The 19,589-nt window shown below is 46.7% G+C and overlaps 5 protein-coding genes across 17 annotated transcripts in view; 4 read left to right on the top strand and 1 right to left on the bottom strand.

Annotated features, from left to right (window-relative positions):
• The first annotated feature begins 135 nt into the window (after positions 1-135).
• LOC108633127 (WW domain-binding protein 4) lies at positions 136-11,674 on the top strand. 3 transcript variants are annotated; one of them, XM_026811041.1, is made up of 7 exons: positions 136-874; positions 7,294-7,501; positions 7,567-7,668; positions 7,791-8,205; positions 8,299-8,644; positions 8,719-8,973; positions 9,078-11,674. In XM_026811041.1, coding segments are annotated over exons 1-6 (1,299 nt in total). In that variant the 5' UTR covers positions 136-872; the 3' UTR covers positions 8,945-8,973; positions 9,078-11,674. The 3 variants fall into 3 exon arrangements, with proteins under 3 accessions (XP_026666842.1, XP_026666841.1, XP_017893632.1); XM_018038143.2 differs by lacking the exon at positions 9,078-11,674 and having other exon boundaries at positions 139-874; positions 7,791-7,862; positions 7,968-8,205; positions 8,719-9,022; XM_026811040.1 differs by lacking the exon at positions 9,078-11,674 and having other exon boundaries at positions 8,719-9,022.
• On the top strand, positions 881-5,399 carry LOC113463899 (calmodulin-lysine N-methyltransferase). Its single transcript, XM_026811042.1, has 2 exons — positions 881-3,787; positions 4,077-5,399. Exons 1-2 carry the CDS (start codon positions 3,119-3,121, stop codon positions 4,437-4,439), a joined length of 1,032 nt encoding a protein of 343 aa, XP_026666843.1. The 5' UTR covers positions 881-3,118; the 3' UTR covers positions 4,440-5,399.
• Positions 9,139-10,881, bottom strand: LOC108633126 (facilitated trehalose transporter Tret1). Its single transcript, XM_018038142.2, has 4 exons — positions 10,786-10,881; positions 10,142-10,709; positions 9,878-10,079; positions 9,139-9,774 (listed from the first exon to the last, which is right to left on the bottom strand). Exons 1-4 carry the CDS (start codon positions 10,847-10,849, stop codon positions 9,139-9,141), a joined length of 1,470 nt encoding a protein of 489 aa, XP_017893631.1. The 5' UTR covers positions 10,850-10,881.
• On the top strand, positions 9,732-14,308 carry LOC108633129 (protein-L-isoaspartate(D-aspartate) O-methyltransferase). Of its 7 annotated transcripts, none has more exons than XM_018038150.2 (6): positions 9,732-9,820; positions 12,793-12,863; positions 12,963-13,102; positions 13,187-13,412; positions 13,570-13,655; positions 13,719-14,308. In XM_018038150.2, exons 2-6 carry the CDS (start codon positions 12,809-12,811, stop codon positions 13,914-13,916), a joined length of 705 nt encoding a protein of 234 aa, XP_017893639.1. In that variant the 5' UTR covers positions 9,732-9,820; positions 12,793-12,808; the 3' UTR covers positions 13,917-14,308. The 7 variants fall into 7 exon arrangements, with proteins under 7 accessions (XP_017893639.1, XP_017893640.1, XP_017893635.1 ...); XM_018038151.2 differs by lacking the exon at positions 9,732-9,820 and adding an exon at positions 11,996-12,071; XM_018038146.2 differs by lacking the exon at positions 9,732-9,820 and adding an exon at positions 12,042-12,143.
• Positions 13,956-19,589, top strand: part of LOC108633124 (oxidative stress-induced growth inhibitor 2) — a 9,366-nt gene continuing 3,732 nt past the window's right edge. The window contains exons 1-5 of one of the 5 annotated variants that reach the window (XM_026811036.1): positions 13,956-14,047; positions 14,374-14,873; positions 15,456-16,308; positions 18,241-18,349; positions 18,428-18,879. In XM_026811036.1, coding sequence (XP_026666837.1) covers positions 18,292-18,349; positions 18,428-18,879 — 510 coding nt within the window. In that variant the 5' untranslated portion in view covers positions 13,956-14,047; positions 14,374-14,873; positions 15,456-16,308; positions 18,241-18,291. Of the gene's footprint in view, positions 14,048-14,373; positions 14,874-15,455; positions 16,309-16,335; positions 16,706-17,811; positions 18,107-18,240; positions 18,359-18,427; positions 18,880-19,589 lie in introns of those variants that run through there. The other 4 variants (XM_018038139.2, XM_026811037.1, XM_026811038.1 and 1 more) reach the window with 4 other exon arrangements.

Below are 19,589 nucleotides of genomic sequence, written 5' to 3'. Positions count from 1 at the left end.
GAATAAAATATACAAATTAAATCAATATAAACGTATTCTTCATTTATTACAAAATACGTATCGTCGTGGCTATCGCGGCTACCGCTCGGCCGAACGACTTCTATGCTGCGGTGGACGTCCATGTCCATTTGATTCTTGTCTCCGCTACGGTGGAACTGGAGGTTCTTGTCTCCGCTACGGTGGAACTGAACACGGTAGATTTCTCCTAAAAAGGTTCTGGCATATGCTACGGTGGAGCCTCCTCCCGAACTGGCCGCAAGGTGCAGCACTAGTATGGGGCACGCCAAAACGGCTCCATGAGCACTCTCAGTTTCTCTCTGATACAGATAAGTGACCCGTGTGCGACCCGAGGCGACCCGTACGCTTACCTCGTCTTTATCTCTGTAGTACGTACGTACGTGTATATACATTCAGACTATGTGACATCGGATGCAGTAGTGGGAGAGGTCCTTTACCATGTTCATTTTCGAACATACAGCGACATCTAGCGACGATAAGATCAGAACGGTCGACAGAGTTTAGCTAGGTGGCGCCAGTTTATGGAATTCTCACATTCTAAGCGCGTATCAGTTGGTATCAGTCGTTCTGTCTTTACCATTACGTTTCGTCAACAATACGCGTCGTTTAGCTTAATTTTTTATTTACGAAGTGTTCGGACATCTGTATTCAACTGCAACTTATACCTGCAGCGTTATGTACTGTTCGAGTCTGCGAGCAGAACGCTACGTACTTGGTGTGTAGATATGTGAATCGAGGTTACACTGGTTACAGTTCTCGGGAACTTCGGAAGACAGTCGAGTGACGTTCACTCGAAAATTCGTTGCTCATTATAAAAGACGAGCCATCAGGGACCCTTGCTCGAGTTCTAAAACATGTAAGTTGGAGATTGCGTCTTTCACTTCAAATACGTGTGTATCCTTTATTACTGTAAAGATTTGCATAATTTCTCGATGGAACAGTCTTGTCAACACAGCATTGTTTACGTATAAAAAATGAGTACCGGCTAATTCGAGTATAAATCACAGTCGTATTTCTTAATTCTGACCAGTCCAATCGTTCTCTGTACTTGGTGACGAACTCTGAAAAATTAAACGTCTCGTTGTCGGACGTGTGCCAGCCAGTTCGTCTCTCGTCGAGTCACGGCCAGGACCACGATAGTGCGACGCATACATTTGTATGCAATTACTAGAAACGAGAATTCAAGCCGTGGCCCGTGTCGATCTCGTACTTCGGAGTAGGAAGTTAGTGGTGAACCCTGTATTTTGCAGTTCGATCAGATCAAACGCGATGCGTGAAGGGTTGCTTGAGAGAATCGCGATACTACTGCATTGCACACCGATAGGTAAATGCGAAGCCATTCTATCAGTTACTACCCTAGTATTCTCTATCGCTATCTACGACTAGCAAACGTTTCGATTCAAACTGGATCGCATCCCAGATAACGTTACACGTCAAATGTATTGTTCCCTTAAGAAGAAGAATCGAACGAGCGAATCGCATCTGTACCCACGAGAACCTTATCTTTCCAACGTAAAATGTCACTCGAGGTGGAATGAGACCCCGAAGAATAGATAGTTTTTATTCGATGAAACGATGACAATACATCGAAAATAGGAATGGATAGATTCGTGTCAAAGAACTAATTCTATTGCTGGCGCAGGGAGCGCGAAAATCTATATTCGTTCTCTCTGAGACGAGCAGAGGGTATCGTTGTCTTCGTGCTCGAACGAAATCACCGCCCGAAGATCGTTCTTATCGGCTCCTATTTACGTCGGATAACATCGTATTAAAACAATTCATGTACTCTTCGCCTGTCTGTACCTGTCGTTAGCCTCCGGGTTCCCTTTCTCCGTCGTCTCTCGCGGTTGCATAAGCGCAAAGGCTGCATACACGATAGCGTCGATACTGACGATCAGCTCGTTCACTGCATTTCATGTACGTGCGTACATAAATACATAACAGAGCAGCAGGTGTTTTCACGAGACCAAATACTCAACAAGTCTCGATGATGATTGTTTCGGTATTAAGAAACAAAAGACGAAGGCAATTTATACGGACATACGACGACAAATGAGGCGGGGATTTTTGTGCAAAACGAAACATTCGCGGCCACCGCGATGTGCGTTCACTTTTGATATTTGATATACCTAGTTTTACGCATCGCACGGATTGTTCGTCGCTCGTTCAGTCTGTTTTTATGCGGATAAAATCCGTGGTCTAACGATAAAACCGTATGACGGTGTGTCATCCCGTTACAAAACATGGAACCGAGACTTGTCCGTTTTACGCAATAACACCGTTAAAGATGTTGTCCCGTTTAAGGTAAATTGGATCAGTCGCCGTCGAACCGATTAAAATTTACTAGGCAAGGTGATTCGTCGTATTCAAACTGCCTGCATTTTCGAAATCGATGCCACAAGTATTTTATTCTGCATAAGAAACCGCGGCTTACCGTTAGGTATTTCGTATGATCGTTCTTATCGATTCGTCCCGTAGATATAAAATCCGAAAGAGAGAGAGAGAGTGAGAGAGACAGAGAGACGAAGGATAGAAAGCCTAGACAGAGTAGGCAATTCTTTTGAGAAGAATCGCACGGAGATAATATAGGAGAAGAAACGAGCGGAAAGACGAATGCGACGACGGTGGTGAAGCAAAACAGGAGATCCGCGAGCAGCGAGCAGAGGGAAGAGGTGGGTCTGTGGGTGGGTCGGAGGGTGAAGTTGCGCGGAGCGGATAGAACAGACAGGAGAAGAGTATAGGCGCAGGCGTGGAATGGACACGATGAACGCTCGGCATCCGCGTGGCGCGAGTTAGAAGTTGGCTTCGTGCTCTTACAATTAGTCTCGACCCGTGTCCCCTTCTCGTTCATTCTCGCCCCGTAACAGGAAAGCGAACAGGCGAAGAGAAACGACGAGAAGAAACCAAGACGTTCCTGGAGTTCTTTCGTCTCGTCGTTGTCGTCGTCGCTCGAAGAAGGAAAGAGAGGACGATGAAGACGATCGTTCTTCTCGTCGTCAGTTGGCCCAGCGTTCTGGCCCGTCTTCGCGTGGAACGCGTACTTTCGTAGCAGAGGGAACACTTGCCATTGTTCGGCCCGTTAGAATTGGAGGAGACGAAAATGTCCGAGAAGAGCGTCCGGGAGCCGACCGCGAACGATATTCCGAAGGAGAAGATCACGAGAAAGAAGAAGAATACCGCGCAGCGGCGATGGCGTATTCTCGCTAAAGCGCTGATCGGATCTCGGAGATCTATGGACACTGAAGACGAGAACGAAGTCTCCGTTCGCCGTTTCACCAGTTTCCAACTATTCAGAGTTAACCGCGTGGACCCTGCGATGGATCAGGACGCCGGGGTTTGGTCCGAGTACTCGGCCGTCGCGGAGAACAAACTGTTCACGCTGCAGATTCATCGACTGAAGAGGAATTTCACGGCGAACGAATTGATCGGTTTCAACAACACCGGGAACATCTGCGTCTGGCCATCGGAGGAATGCTTGGCCTACTACTTGCTGAAGAACCGGCACCTGTGCCGAGACAGAAGGGTCCTCGAGCTCGGCGGCGGCATGAGCTGCTTGGCAGGGATGATCGCGGCCAAGTACTGCGATCCGAGGCAAGTTACGTTGACGGACGGCAACGTGACCAGCGCAAACAACGTGCAACGGATCGTGGCCAGAAACGGCATGTCCGATCTCGTGGAATGCGGCGTGGTTCAGTGGGGAAGAGCAGCAAGAGCGATAAGAATGGCCAGAGCGTCCAGGGCTTTCGCCCCCAACGAGCAGAGAGTCAAGGTGAATCCCTCTTTTCGAGTCTCCCGTGTCTCTCTTTCTCTTTCTCTCTTTCACTCTCAGTCGTGTTTGTCTTCGTAACGGGATAGTGGCGAAGATCGGGCATGTGCGCGTTTTCATTTCGATTCAGCCGGTCACCTTTTCCATTATCGTCGATCAGGCGATACGGAACGAGGACGCTTCGTTTATAATTATTCTCTGTCGGTTGCCTTCGTGGCTTGCTCCGGGCACGGTCGGAAGTTGTCTCGCACGAGAATTGGACAGAAGTCCTGAATTGAATTTTTACCGGTAGAACTGGACCGGTGGCGGTGGGAAGGACCTTGCGAAATTTGCGGATAGACTGTACGACGTGATCCTGTGCGCGGACTGTCTGTTCTTCGACGAGGCCCGATCGGACTTGGTGGAAACGATGTACGGATGGCTGGCGAACGACGGCCTCGCGTTGGTGATGGCGCCCGGGAGGGGTTCGACCTTCGAAAAATTCGCCGAGGCCGCGGTCAAACGGGGTTTCGTCGCGCGACAGATAGACCGTTACGACGGCAAGATTTGGTCCAGGCATTTGGAATTATTGGAGCACAGCCAGGAGTATTGTCCGGACCTCCATTATCCGATCCTTCTAGAGCTGACGAAGCAAAAGAAAACGCTGCTAGGATGATCCTCATCGATCATCGAGCGTGTCGCGGTCCAGAACCCCTTCATTCCTTCTTCCAATCAATTTACTTCTTTCGTTCACCGATTCCGATTCCCGCTTGTTCCGAGTTTCACGCGTGTTCCTGTATACGTTTCTACAGCTTAAAGTCGTTTACTCGCCACGCGACGCGCGTGTCCGAGGCGAGTAGCCGTGAACGATAGTATTTCAAGTACCTGATGTTAGATGGATAGAAATTGGAAAACTCTCGCCACTGACGAGTCACCGTCTCGGAGTGCAACGGGACGTTGTTACGCGCGTAGTATTAAGTTCCTTCATCCGTTAGAGTCATCTCGAAAGACGACCTCGCAGAACTGAATGAGCATCAAATATCAGCCGACGTAAATGTTCAATCGAGGGTCCAATTCGTGATTTCTTTATGAAAGACTTTCACGTAAAATCGTAGCATCGCACGTCTTCGTTCACAAATGTTGGAACACTTCTTAATGCTCATTGTCTCAATCTGTTCGTTCGTACTCGAGTATAGGACATAAAATATAAAATGTCCTGAGACTTACGAACGCGGAGGTGCACGCGTAAAAACTACGTGATTCGTCAGTTGACTGACTTAATTATTTATTTATTTAGTCATTCATTTATTTATTTATTTATTTATTTATTTACTCATTCTCCTAAGACGTCTGCGATCCGACGAGAACCATTGTCCCGAGGGATAGGATAATTACCGTAGAGTGCCTATCAATCGTAGGGTATTCATGTTTCACTTGAAGCTACGACCAACCAGTTGAACTCGAAGGTCCAATCTAGTCGTGTTTAGTCAGAGTTACCTAATTTCCATTTACTCGTATCCACTGTCTACCTGTACCTTTAACGGAGAGAATAACGTGTACTATTTTTACGTAGGTGTGTACGTGGAGGCACGAGTGTGCCGAGCGAATATGTAATAAAATGTCAGGAACGATGAAATATCCTCAGTTAATCATCTCGTCCAGGCACGGTTCACGCGTTGAGACTACAATTGGACTAAGTCACTAAATAGAACGGAGGAAAACGGATCTCGCATTCGATCGGTGATCGCCGGCAGCGAACAGCGTCGAGCAACGACTCCTCCCCTTGCGCTCGCGGGTCATCGCGTCGTCTGGCGAAGTTATAGATTTGAGATGAGATTAGTCTCGGAGTGTTGTAGCTACTTTATTTGTTGCGGGCGGCTGATGCACGCGGATTAGAAGACGCGTCGGGACGCGTGTGCAACAACGACAACCCTCTGGGGTAAAATTAGAAACTACCAACCATTTTTCCGTTCGACCGTAGAACGGCTGTAAAACAACTTAACGAGCCCGATATATTTTCGAAGCCCCTTCTCCCGCTTCGGATAGGTACTTAATTTTTTCTTTGACAAACAATCGGGGAAGAGATCCGAGACGATATCGAGAAGAACGTGTCCGACGCGCGGCGTTTGCGAAAGATCCGGCTTGTTCAATCCCGCGTCTTTTTTCTCGCCTAAAAATAAGTCGTTGCGTAAAATTAAGGGCGTCCGCCTAGCGATACGATAGCCCGGCTTCGTCGTGGAAATTACATTTTGTTGGGTGCCAATTGTTTCTGCTTGGCTACCGCTCAAAATTGATCGGAGATATTTCTGATTCGCAACGAGCCAGTCATATGTCCCGAGTTCTCTGTCTAAATAATACCGAGCATTACCGTCCGAACGTAACGTGTTCTAAACGATGCGAGTCGAGTTCTCGTAGGTATCTCTTCCCTTTCCCTCGGAGTATATCTGCGACGTGGGTGACGCTGACTCGGTGCATGACGTACGATGCGCGACGAAATAATACGTCTTTATTACAAGCGATGAAACGGTCATGATTTACATCGACGCAACGCGTCAAGTCGTCGAAAGATGGGTGTCCGCTACCGCTAAAGATTCCACCCGGTTTGGATGTAAACGCGTGTCCCGAGACGGATTGCGCGTGCCAAAAAGCAAGCACGAAAATATACCCTGGCGTATGCCAGACACGAGAACGGCACGGCTCACGGCTCAGGCGATTCTATTCGCGCGTTGGATCAACGGAAAAGTGTTTGTGAATCTTTAGCTTCGGGGGTTTTCGTCACAACCGCCGTTGCTTTTGCCCTTGCGCGAATCTGCGCTCTGCGCAGGCTGGTGTCGTTTATTTCGCGCGTGGTGAAGATACAACTGGTCCTCGTAAGGTTTCTAAACGTTCAGATCGCTCTGACGACCTGGCGAGGGTAGTTTACTCGCTGCTATTATAACACGTAGTCTGTTATAATTATTATCGACGGAACGCGGCATTGGTAAGGTAATTGCGATTTTCACGATGTAACAACGTGTTCCTCTCTCTCTCTCTCTCTCTCTCGTTGAACTCGATTATTTCGATCGTGAAGGGCGGCTCGTCCAACGCGTGGAGTTGTAGGGTCAAGTGGTACTCGCCAAGGCCGTTGTCTAATTGCCAACTAATTCGCAACAGACATTATTAACCGCTCGCTCCTCCCATGGGTTCGCTTATCCGAGACACGATCTCAGATTAGCCGTGGTAGCGCATTGCGACTTTTCCCCTTCCTCGTTTGTCAAAGGTTTCGCTCAATCGGAATAACCGAGCAACTTCGTTGCAACGTAAAGTTACGATCGCGTGCATCGGCGTATAGATTCGTGTATGCACGCACGTACGATGGAGCGAGCATCGGGCTAGGCAGAATCGAACGACGATCGTTTGAAAACGCGTGCGTGGAAATGAGGAGAAAACGAGGAGAAAGGACAGTATCGTTCTTTATTTATCGGTTGATCGGTCGTCTGATCGACAGATCCGCAGGATGAAACGTAAGTGCTCGTTACGCGTTGTTATAGGGCCGATTACTGGAAGTCTCAGGGTCGCAAATTCTGCGACTTCTGCAAGTGTTGGATTGCCGATAATAAACCAAGCATCAATTTTCACGAGGGCGGTAAAAAGCACAAGGAAAATGTTAGCAAACGGCTTAAGGAGATACATAAAACCAGCGCGAAACAGGCGAAGCAAAGTAGAAAGATGGAGGAAGATATTAAAAAAATGGAAAATGTGAGTATACTGCTGCGCGTGTTTTACCCTCTAGGAGATTAAAAATCGTTCTTTCTCACGTCCAGGCAGCCATGGCCGCTTATCTGAAAGACGTGGAGAACAACACGAGAGACATGACGGCCGACAGAATTATTAAAGAAAAGATGAGCCGACCGGAACCGAAGGATGTGCGTATCGATCTAATACTTCGTGCCGCTTTAGCGTTAAAAATTAAACATTGTTCTTATTTTACCGTTTCAATACTCATTCCCTCGACGAAGAAAAAAGACCTACGAAACATTCGTTGCAGACGTCGAACCCGAATCGCGTACCACCGCCAGCTCCGGAGGCATTACCTAGGTTCAAGGGTGAAAATCAACAGGTGAGAGATGGTCGGTCGACTTCGATCGACTCGAGAAAGGTCGCTCGTTCGTTAACCGTTCGTTTGTTCGAGAGAGTTTTAAAAGATGCGACTCCGTCGTTCCAGTTTGCCCAGGAGATCGATCCGTGCGACCCGATTCAGCCGCGAAGCGCGACCGCGCGTCAAGGCAAATTGCAGCAGCGAAGCGAAAACAAGGCTCAGGGGAAGGGCAAGGCGGGAAAAGGGAAAGGAAAAGGAAAAAAGATCACGGATGAAGAGCGGGCAACGAAACCTGTTCGAAAACTTTGGTACGAGGCTACCAGTCCCGAAGGGTACACGTACTACTGGCACATCGAGACAAACGGTACGTTTACGTTTCCCGCCCACTTCATACTGTCACTTACGATCCGTCGATTTCCGTCGACCCTGCTTCATCTACCCGTGTTCCACGCGACAGAGTCCGCATGGTACCCGCCGGAAGGGGAAGGGTACATGACGTTCGCGGAACAGGAGGAGGAGGTGAAAGAGCAAATGATTCAAGAGGAACTGCTGAAACAGCTGGAGGAAGAGAACGCGGTCGCGAACGCGGACATCCTCGAAGAGAAGCGAGCAAACGCGGAGAGAGAGAAGCTGAAGGCTTTCAGGAATGCGACCAACGCGCAGCTACCGATGGCGGCTGACGAAGATCAGGCGCAGAGACCGGAGACGGGGACCGAAGAAGTGGAAATCCGACCCTACAGGAGGGATTACAGCGTTCCCGTAAAATCGCATCCGCTCGGACCTTGGCAGACCGTTCGGAAGATGTACGTTTTGTTCGACGAACGGCGAATCAACGCAGATCGACGCGAATCGATAGATCAAGTCAGTTTCGTTTCAGCGAGACGAAGCCAGTGGATTTGCAACTACCGCGGCAAAAGCAGCTGCAGTTGCCTACCTTCGAGGAAGCGGAACCACCCGTGGTGCAGAGGACGTTCAAAGAAAAGACTGTTACGCGAATCAATGCGGACGACAGCGACGTCGACGACGACTACGGGAAACCAACCACGTTTAAAAAGCGAAGAATTGGGAACAAGAGCGTACGCAAACGGTTGACGGATGAGTGACAGTCGTATGTTTAAGACCATGTACCGTTGTATGTACGATCCATCGATATAATAGCAAACACAGTTTTGTTTACGTAACGCGAATTACGTGAAATGCAGTCATCCCTTATTCGCTACTCCATTTTTTCCACAGTCCGTCGAGTACGGATACCCAAAAACTTCGAGCAATGGAGAGAATACGTTCAACGATGTTTTCAAACTAGTTCGGGTGACTCGGCTCTCTTTTCGATGACGTTACTAGAAGAGATGTACAGCTTTTCAGCTAACGGTCGCGATATTCCATTGAGCCGATCTAAAATAACTTGTCGCGGTTCTCCCTTGGTCTCCGGGACGAGGATGAAAATGAAGAGGAGAGTAGCCGCGCAGAATCCCCCTAAGAGGAAGAAGCAACCGTGCATGCCGATAGCGTCGACTATGCTTGGGAATAATTTGACAACCAGAAACGCCATCAGCCACATGTAACACATCGCTATGGTCATCATCAAATTCGAGATATCTCGGCTGAGTATCTCGGAGGAGACGACGTACGGACCCGGTCCCATACCCAGGCTATAAGCGATCATGTAAAAGGACAAGGCCACGATCGAGATCCAACTGAACTGGCTCACGTCGTGTCCCAACGTCCTCAGATAGCCGAACACCCCGAGTATGCAGTGGCACGTGGACATCATGAAACAGGACGTCAACATCAACGATCTTCTGCCCGCTCTTTCCATCAACGTGGTCGACAGAAACGAACCGCAAAGCTGAATAAAGCCGACGATGATCGCCGAATTGTTCGGCGATAACGAACTCCCAGACGTCTCGAAGATCGACTGCGTGTAGCTCATCTGCGAAAGAAAATGCGGAGTGTGAAGGAGGAACGTAAAGAGGAAGGTAAGTTCGACGAAGAACGAGCGAACGCAAGAACTCGGTTATTTTGATCTTCTTTACCACGGCGTTTATTCCGGATAATTGTTGACTGCTGAACAATCCCAGCGTAATAACGAGTCCTTTGATCGTTGCTCGGTCGCGGAACAGATCCGACAGCTTGATCGTCCGCCCCGTAATGTTCTGTTCTTTCGCTTCTGTTTGCAAATGCGACAAAGCTTGCTCGACCGTCGGTCTGTGACTGCCTCTCAGCCACATCAGTGATCTGCAAGAGAGATCTCGCCGTTAGAGAAAGATCCACGCCCAAGGAACGCTTTCATCGCTTACTTGGTCGCTTCGTTGATTCGGTTCCGTCGCACCAGATGGACGGGTGATTCCGGTACGAAAACGAAAAGAGCGATGTAGAACAGCGGGAACAAGAATGCGACGATCGCGCATACGCGGTAAGAGAGCAGTGCGCCGAGTATGTACCCGAGAAGAACGCCACCGTTCAATAGGAATACCATCAGACTGCCCAGCATCCCGCGTATCCCGTCGCTCGCGATTTCAGACACGTACATCGGTATCAGGAACAAGACCATACCGCCGGATATCCCCGAGAAGAATCGCGCGACGAACAGGTGCCACTGTTCCGTTGCGAAAATGGTAAACAGCCAACACAAGCAGAGAGGCAGACCCATGAGACATGCGGTTAATTTACGGCCGAGCATGTTCGCCGAAAAGCCGACCATCGAACTCGTTGCGGCCGCCGTCAGACACATTATCCCGGTCAACCAGGATGCAGCTTCATCCGTCATCGGTCCGCCATTAATCGGCGAGTCCTTGCCCTGTAGTTGTGGTAACGTCGACGATGGCCAGCTTATCATTATCCCGAATGACAGCGACGACAGATTAGCTGATAACGCGACGAACGAACCGTTATTAGAATTCTTTCTCTCGCCCCTTGTTCTTCTCTCGGTAATCAAACTTACCGATCAGTGAAATGAGAAACTGCCGGAGCTTGCCAGGCTCGAAGGCATCGTCCTTTTTAGACATCGTCGTCCTTTTCTTTTTTCTGCTGCACGTATTATTTCCGTCCGTACGACCGATACGGATTATCGATTTTATTTCGTTGTCCGCGCACACGGCTGTACGACTATCATAACTTCAAAATTTCGTTCAATTTATACCGATCGTTTGGTAATCATCTCGCTACCGAATCATACTCGTCGCATTATTTGCATATCTTGTCTACCTCCCTTTCTGTATGCGCTAGACAAATAGCTGTGCGTTCGCACCTAATTTTATCGGCGTCGACATTCTCGCTCCTTCTCTCCCTCCTCCTCCTCTTCTTCCCCTTTATCTTTCTCATCTCCCTCTTGTCCCTTAATTGTCGTTTTTTAAAATTATCGATTTAGTAATATTTTTCACACGTTCCATGAATCTATGATTTCCATCTCAGGATACGCGAATTACCTCTCTTACCTAACTTTCAAATGCATTATTTTCGAACAGATTTCTAAGAGCGCTATCGCTTTCACATTGTACTATGATTTACTATCGGATCTATATACTGATTTCCATCTTGGGGATAATTTACAATCTCGCGACACCGTACCGACATTTTCAAGCAATTAATTTATTTTGTTTACATACGCGCATAACGTATTATACGCTGTTAACCAGAGATTTCGAAATTGTAATGTTGTACGGATAAAATCGAGTATCATTGCGCGATCGCACGTAATCGTACTACTATACATTTCGATCGTTTCTTTTAAATATCGAACGTACTGTGATGCCCGATTGATTCAACTCCTCGAAATTGAATGCAGGATGTATCACTCAACTTTTGCAATTAAAGATCGACAGAAAACAGAACTTTATTAGAAATTTACGTAAGCTAAGTGGATGTACCTGAACGGAGACTAAGCTGCCTCGGGATGAGAGGGCTATACAAAGGTTTTGGGAAAATGAACTTTGGATATCGAGGAAAATTAGGGAAAGTGTGGAGGATGACGAGTACAGTATGGTGATTTTGGTGACTGGCTATTGATTAAATTAGGGATAAGACAGCTCAGGTACATGAGAAATATTTGCGTGTATAACAGTACGATTAAAATGATAAGAAAGAACGAACGTTCCGTCGGGGTCTGAATAAGAATTCTACACATGGTATGTATACCACATACATATTCGTTGATGGCAAGGGTTACCCGAATAGATGCAACCGGTGTTACCGTAGTGCAATGGGTGCAGCGACAACGTGTGTAAGCGTGTAAGTAAACGCATACGACGCAATCGAAACTGTCGTTCGCGGCGTTTGCAGCTACTCAGATAACAGGAACAGGTATTGCCTACCTACATATTTAACATAAGTCAGCTGATTGCGAGCTGTGTTCGCGTGCGATACGCGTAGTTCGCGGAAAAAAAGATAGTGACATCGGTCGTGGTTAAATATACCTTAAAATTACAGAAATGAATCTGCAGCGAAACGAGAACTATCTCTCGTCAAAGATGCATCGGATGCGTCTTGCCGCATCCTCTGTGCACTGTCGTATACAGTGTATCGTTCGTGAGAACGGCCATATTAAGGTTACACGTGCTGGTAATGTTTCATTTAATTAACGAATGAAATTTATCCGACGGGACATGCTTCTATCCCTCTCGTTCGCGGAATCGATTCGGCTCTCACTCGTCTATCATAATTTTGATAATTAAAAATCGTACGTGTGTCAACAGGAACGGTTCGTAGGTACGCGTAAGCGCAATGAACTTTCTTCTCATTCTCTCTTCGAATGATCATCGCAAATGCGTCTCTTCCGTTCGTTCGAAGTATTGATGCGTTGTTAAACATCGTTTGAAAAACGTTTCGGTTACGAGTCAGCGTGCTGCTCAGACCTCCTCCTCGCTGGCTAGGTTATTTCTGACCCACGATTAGGTAATGTTCGTTGTTCTTCGTCTGACGTGTCTGACAGATTTTCGTACTGTGTTTAAAGATCGTGATCGTGAACCATGGCATGGCATTGCGATGGAACCACGAACCAAGAGATGGTGGCCAAACTTAAAGGTATCCAAGTCTTTCTCTTCCTTGTACTCCTTGTATGAATCAATTGTCGTTCGTCTTTTGTTTTCTACGATTGACGTTTATGACGTTGTTGGCCTTTAGACGCAGGTATTCTGACGACAGACAAAGCAGAATCGGCCATGCTCGCCGTCGACAGAGCAAGGTATTGCCACGAACCGAACCCGTACCTCGACCGACCAAGAACCATCGGATACAATGTAACGATCAGTGCTCCCCACATGGTTGGTTGACAATGAAACAAACGAGCCAGTTAGCTCTTCGTTAATCTTTCTGTTTATCGTCGGATCAACTTGTTCTTTTCGCAGCATGCGTACGCCCTGTCCATCCTATCCGATCAATTGTTCGACGGGGCGAGAGCGTTAGACGTTGGCTCAGGATCTGGCTATTTGTCCGCGTGCATGGGAGTCATGGTGGGCCCTCGTGGCCGCGTGGTCGGTATCGATCATATCCCCGAACTCATAGAGATGTCAACGAAAAATATAAATGAAGATTGTACGGATTTCGTCAAGGAAGGCCGCGTCAAGTTCGTAGGTAAGAAAAGGCACGGTCGCAGTTCCTAACGCGCGTTCCTCTTAAACGTTGACACGGGCATAGTAAAACGGATGCTCGTATCTGGCGACCGCGTGACTTCGCCGCGTAAAAAAATATAGCGGAGATTAACTGGACTGGTCATTGTGAATGCGCCTAGTGGGAGACGGCAGATTGGGATACCCTGCCGGTGGACCTTACAACGCGATTCACGTCGGAGCGGCGGCGGAAACTCTACCACAACAGGTATATACTGTCGAAGAAGCATTTTGAAACACGATTCGGAACGAAGCTTATTCTGAATTGCAGCTGATCGATCAACTGGCTCCCGGCGGTCGGTTGATTTGTCCAGTCGTTGCCATGGAAGAGTACAAAGGACTCCAAGAATTGTTACAAGTCGATAAGAACAGCGACGGTACGGTTGTGAAAAAGAAGCTGATGCACGTTTCCTATGTTCCTCTTACCGATCCCGCCAGTCAGCTAAGATTGATCGCAATAAAAAGTTAAATACATACTTGAGGATAGCTTCGTCGACTTTCGACGCTCCGAACGCGAAGAGCCCGATCAAATTCGTTTCCCCGATGAACGATAACGTTCGAACGAACGGACGCAATGACTGTTTTCGCGTATATACATACGTACGTATCACAATAGCGTTGAAATGCCGTTCTTTTCATCGATGCGCATATCGAATGTTTTCGTCTGATTGTTTCGTCGACCACTGTATACGTTGGATTACACGGAACGACTCGATGAGACGCGAGACACGTCGCATCACGTTGTCAACGTCGATCTATGAACATTGTCCTTTCAATTTCAACTGACATGACTCGCGTGTCAGCGATGATCACCCTTGGTTAGTTATAATTATATTCGAGCAATAAATGGTCAGAATTTTATTTCGGCGTGGAAAGAATTCAGAATTTCTCGAAAAACTCTCATCATCCTTTTTCTACTGATACAGCGCTTGCGGGCATTTGAAATGTTGGAGGTTTCCGCCATTACGGAGCAGCAGAGTCGCTTCGAGATGCGAAAATCCTAGCCTTAAAAAGAGGCAATCGATGGAGAAACGAGGCGTGTCAGTATAAATGTCCAAACATCTTTTTAACAATAAATGGAAGCAATTATGTCGAGAGTGAAAGGGAGAGTGAAATCCTATTAAATTCTGTGGTCGAGAGGAGAGGAGAGGTGAAGAGAGGAACGTGCCGAGTCGATGAGATAGTAGAAACGGACGTTGCATCGGAGATTTTCCGGAGGAAATTTCTCGTCGATTAATTAAGTGGGAGATCCATGAGCATGGTATTCGGGAGTGTTGATTACGATCAAAGAACAAGAGCTGCTGATCGTGGACACGGATGGATACGTACGAAATGTCCGACGTCAACGAAATTCTCCGACACATCGGATCACGATTTGCAACCCGGATCAAATGGAACGACATGATCGCGTATAAAGGAGACATAGGTACCTACATTAAAATTAATTTACTTCGTTCACCTCATTTACTTTTCGTTCCCATTGTAAAATCGGAACGATAGTCACCGTTCCTCGTGCTAAGTGCGCGATACGTCCACTTACTATTTGTTTATTTCAATCCCAACGTACGTTTTCTGTCATCTGTCCCGATGCGAAATGTCCGGGAATGGTTGTCGTTTAATTACCAACTATTTTCATTGATGCCGCAACCTTTCCTGGTCATGACAATTGCATAATTGAACGCACGCGTAAATACCGGCTACACTCGCGCCGCGCCGGCTCGCGTGCGGTTTGGTCGTGTATACCTACTTGTTCAAAACGATCAACGATTCACGCGCAATACGTCATAAGATACCGACACGTTCTTTCAAATTCCAATTGAATTTCGTGAAATGTAGTTTCGTGTATAATACACGAGGGTCATACATATGGAAAAAATAATCATACGTGTTTCACAATGTAGCACATACATAATGATATTGTTATATAAAAAATGGATTCTCTCGTACTGAAGCGTGCACGATAAGGCAATCTTAAGACTACGAACTTTTAATTTTTTTAATTTGCAAGACGCCGTTCATTTGGACGGAAAATTACTCGCCAAAACATGATTCGACCCGAACGAGAGGATCGACGGAGGATCGTCTTCTAAAGATCTCCTCAGAGAGAGCGTTTAAGAGGATTAAAAATAGTAGCGATGTTCAACCGGTTTTCGTTCATTCTAGGAATTTGATACCGTGAATTGTTGCGCGATATCGGGAAATACGCGTGCGAGGCGAACCGAGCCGTTCGCTATGCCGCGTTAAAAAAACTGTAAATCAATCCCCGGTATAATGATCGCGCGTATTAATCGAAGATCGACTGACAAGGAACCGCGTTCGATAAAAAATGCAACGACATTTCAAATGTACTTATCGTTGTGGCGATCGCGAGGCCGGACATGCGCGCGATCAGTTAAAAGGAAAAAAAGAATGATGGATAAAAGAGATATCGGACACGATATCATACATGTATCGCGACCTTCTTCGGGTAAGCGATATTTTGCCGCGCGTTTCTGACTCTCTCCTTCTTCATCCTACTAAGGACAACGAGGAGAGATATGGAAACGTACGGCAACGTAATTCGAAGCCAGCTCGCTAACAGGAATCCGTTTCCGAGGAAAGGAGAAGTGCGCGTCCCGCTCACGGCTCACGGTTCAGTACTCATTGTCAGTACAACAGTGATCGTTCTCCTGGTAGAAGCGACTCCGCGCATATCAGCCTTTCGTTCACGTGCTTTCCCTTCTAAACCTTTGTAGAAGTACCGTACATGTTTACACAGATACATCCGTAGACGTGCACGTGCAAAGTTTCTTGTATCAACGGAGTCTTGTTCAATTCGCTGTGTCATGCGTTACGAGGTTTTGACACGCTCGTATTATCAGGTAAATAATCACCTTGTTGAAAAAACGTACACCTCCCTCTACATAGGTGAATTGTAACGCATAGCGCAACATAGTGTAACCGTACGAAAAGCCCGCTCGTACCGTGTTCACCAATCTTTATCATTATCTTCTTCTTCTTCTTCTTCTTCTTCTTCTTCTTCTCCTTCTCCTTCTTCTTTGCATCCATCTATGTCCGTCGTGTCCATCCATTTGTTACTTTAATACAATTATTTGATCCTAGTTGTGTACACATCCTGAGTGGTGAATCAGCATCCGTGATTATTAAACGATTCATTCGATATAAGTGTATGCGCTTAGTATCGCGAAGCGGCTCGGTTTCGTCAGGATAGTCTTTAGCTACACGTGCTCGTGGTCAAGTGTCGCTCCTTCCAAGAGAGTAAGATAAATGAGTATACTTATATACGAATACCGCGATAGTTTATGTAATTTATTCACGGGAAACTTGTGAAAAAAGTGCGGGGTTATCAATCTCGGTGACCGTCAGTTCTATTAAGATTTGGAACGGGTCTTGTATTTTGAAAGATTCATGTTCGTCTCGAACGAGGTATCTTGCACCTACGAGATCGTTTCCTGTCCGTTGGATCTGTAACGCGCAATAGATCGTTTCGTAAAAGGATCTACTTTTTTATTTATTTCTTATCGTGTAAGGGTGTAATGTAGCGTTGCATCCATGAGCCTGAAGGACGGTGTGTATACTGTTTTTATAGACGAGGGGGGTGAAGCTCCGTCCGTGAAGGGGAAACAGTCGAGTCGGCCATTTTCTACGCCCGACTAGTGGCGCCGCCTATCTATAAAACTTGCTTTTTGTATACGAATATTCGCGCTAACGCATGCCACCTGCTCGGTGCGCATGCGTTTACGTCACGGCCACGCGCAAACATACATACATGTGCGTACGTGAATCTGAAGAGTGCGCCACTAGTTAGGCGTATAAAATGGCTGACGTCTCGGATACCCCTTCCGTCTCCCGACACGAAACCCGGCAGGCAGTGCTCTGTCCTTCAGATCCATGGTTGCATCAGAGAGCATGGCTCTCTCTCTCTCTCACTCCCACCCGGTTGCTTCCCGCGATTCCTTCGGGCCGTATGGATCCTCCGGATTTGCGGAACGTGATCCACGCAAATTCATCCATAGTGCAAATGCCTGGTTATCGATCTTTTCTCAACGTCCGATACGTTTCAATCGTCGTCGATCGTTGAAACCGAGTTGTCGCGAAAAGAAATATGGCTAATCGTAAATTCCTCGTAGAAGGACGTTAATTCGTTCTAGTGAAATGTTTACCAATCGTTTTTTTTTTTTTCAATGATTTTACATTAGTTTAACGATATCTGCTTACTTGTCACGTCTTTACGAGTAAATCGAAGCCCGTTTACCGTTTCTACGTAGATTCGATTCGCATCGATCGTTCTTGATGTTGCTTCGCCTCTCGGGGCATTATTATTATTATCCTTTGCCACGGTCAAGTACGTTACGTAGCGTAGTTGTTACAATCGATGGCCAGTGAACGGTTTAAATATTGCATTCGTTCTCACGGAGTCAGCGCGCGCGATAAATTATTCGAAAGGAGTGAAGATTGTTCGAAAGAAAATAAGTACGCTATTTAGCGGCGATGACATGAAGATCGTATCAAAATCGTAAATTCAATATTTCTCTGAACTCTCGACAGCGTGACTAAGCCATCGAAACTGCGTTAACTGTGATCGTCGTTATCACAGTTTCGCAACACTTCCCGATAATGATATGATGACTACGCAATCTAATACGTACACGCGCATGTGTATGTATAAATGTACATAATCGTGCGTTGCATTTATCGAAAAATGTCATATAAAGTGCGACGAGACTCATTTCAATTTTCCATCAATAATTTACGATCGTTATTTGATCTTTTCCACGCGATGTTTGTTGAAGCTGGAATCGGATCGCCGTACGTAATAGAGAGAACGGCTTGTCGGAGGAAAGATGCAAGCCTCTTGCGACGATGAAGACGGCGTCGTTTATAAGGACGTGGTCGTTATAGGTATATCTTGTCAGTAGAGAATAGTTTTTCGTTGATCTGGTATCGGGTGGGATGTGAACGATTAAATTGCTCGTCCAGGAAACGGACCCAGCGGCATATGCCTTTCTTACATGCTCGCCGGGAATTGGCCGTATTACACTGGAGAGCCTCATCCCGGCGACGAGATGCTCACCGCCAGGCTGCACTTCAGTACGAGGTCTGAGAACGACGATCGTTATGAAAAGATAGATCGGGAAACGGAGGACGAATCGTCGAATAATCCATGGAAAACGAACGGAGGAAGCGACGAAGGAAGGAAGGGTTTGGCGGACAGTACGCGTTGCAAACTCGAATGTCTTTCCTCTGGACTGGAGGGTCGGCAGGGCGGCCGACCGTTGGCCCTTCTCATGGACCATCTTCAACATCCGTGCGTGGACACCGGTTTCGACGTGCCGTCGCTTCTTACGTGGAAATCGGTCGAACAGCGATCCGAGCACAAGGTGATCGATCACGTTGTACTCGGCAAGGGTCAGGCCGGTGGCTCATGGCAGGTAACAAGAACGCGTACGCTCGTATCATATCCTCGTATTGTTGAATGCCAACCTAAACATGCATAGATATCTATTTCAAACCCCCGATGACCCCATCCTTAACTTCAGCATTACATCATCCTCCACTTTGTACTCTGCGTCATTTTTAATCTTGGACCTCTGTTTACGAACCCTTACTAATTCCAGCCTTCTCCACTATTCTTTCCGAAAGTATATACAGGGTGTCTCAGCTAAAGGAGGCCACCTAAATATCTCCTTTAATTTTAATCCCACAAAAAGTATTATAATTATATATATATAATATTTATATATATACGTATCAGACGCAAATGTACGCTATAAATAATTCTTAAGCCTTAAGTCTTAACGCAAATACGATGTTGAGACATGAATTATAGGCGGGGATACAAAAATCGGATCGTCTCGTTTTTTATTTTTAATGATTGATATGGTCGTGATACTTTCTTAACGATGCATTCACACTGTAGCTTGCGATTTCTGTCGTACTTTAAAGAACGACGACACAACGTATCCTAGGGTAAGTATGCATACTTCGATGTGCGATGATCGGATAATACCTATTCGTTTACACTGATACTGATTACTAGATATTGCGTTAGTCGTTATTATATCGTAGCGATGTGTACTGGATCGTTTACGTTTGTCCTTAATTATTTAATTCGAAGATGTTCAGACAGTCATTGGAGCGG

Source organism: Ceratina calcarata, unplaced genomic scaffold (genome assembly GCF_001652005.2).
Source record: "Ceratina calcarata isolate Rehan_Ccalc_2016 unplaced genomic scaffold, ASM165200v1 scaffold185, whole genome shotgun sequence".
In the NCBI taxonomy this organism is placed as follows: Eukaryota; Metazoa; Arthropoda; class Insecta; order Hymenoptera; family Apidae; genus Ceratina; species Ceratina calcarata.
This window is presented reverse-complemented; position numbering and strand designations above follow the sequence as displayed.

Bases quoted from the DNA above. Each gene is read 5' to 3' on its own strand.
- LOC108633127 (XM_026811041.1), top strand. The intron at 7,669-7,790 runs GTGCGTATCGAT...CATTCGTTGCAG, and splicing joins GCCGACCGGAACCGAAGGAT to ACGTCGAACCCGAATCGCGT. The intron at 8,645-8,718 runs GTACGTTTTGTT...GTTTCGTTTCAG, and splicing joins TGGCAGACCGTTCGGAAGAT to CGAGACGAAGCCAGTGGATT.
- LOC113463899 (XM_026811042.1), top strand. From the start codon at position 3,119: ATGTCCGAGAAGAGCGTCCGGGAGCCGACCGCGAACGATATTCCGAAG. The intron at 3,788-4,076 runs GTGAATCCCTCT...TTTTACCGGTAG, and splicing joins CCAACGAGCAGAGAGTCAAG to AACTGGACCGGTGGCGGTGG.
- LOC108633126 (XM_018038142.2), bottom strand. From the start codon at position 10,849: ATGTCTAAAAAGGACGATGCCTTCGAGCCTGGCAAGCTCCGGCAGTTT. The intron at 10,710-10,785 runs GTAAGTTTGATT...TCGCGTTATCAG, and splicing joins GTTTCTCATTTCACTGATCG to CTAATCTGTCGTCGCTGTCA. The intron at 9,775-9,877 runs GTAAAGAAGATC...TTTCTTTCGCAG, and splicing joins TATCCGGAATAAACGCCGTG to ATGAGCTACACGCAGTCGAT.
- LOC108633129 (XM_018038150.2), top strand. From the start codon at position 12,809: ATGGCATGGCATTGCGATGGAACCACGAACCAAGAGATGGTGGCCAAA. The intron at 13,413-13,569 runs GTAAGAAAAGGC...GAATGCGCCTAG, and splicing joins AGGCCGCGTCAAGTTCGTAG to TGGGAGACGGCAGATTGGGA. The intron at 13,656-13,718 runs GTATATACTGTC...TCTGAATTGCAG, and splicing joins CGGAAACTCTACCACAACAG to CTGATCGATCAACTGGCTCC.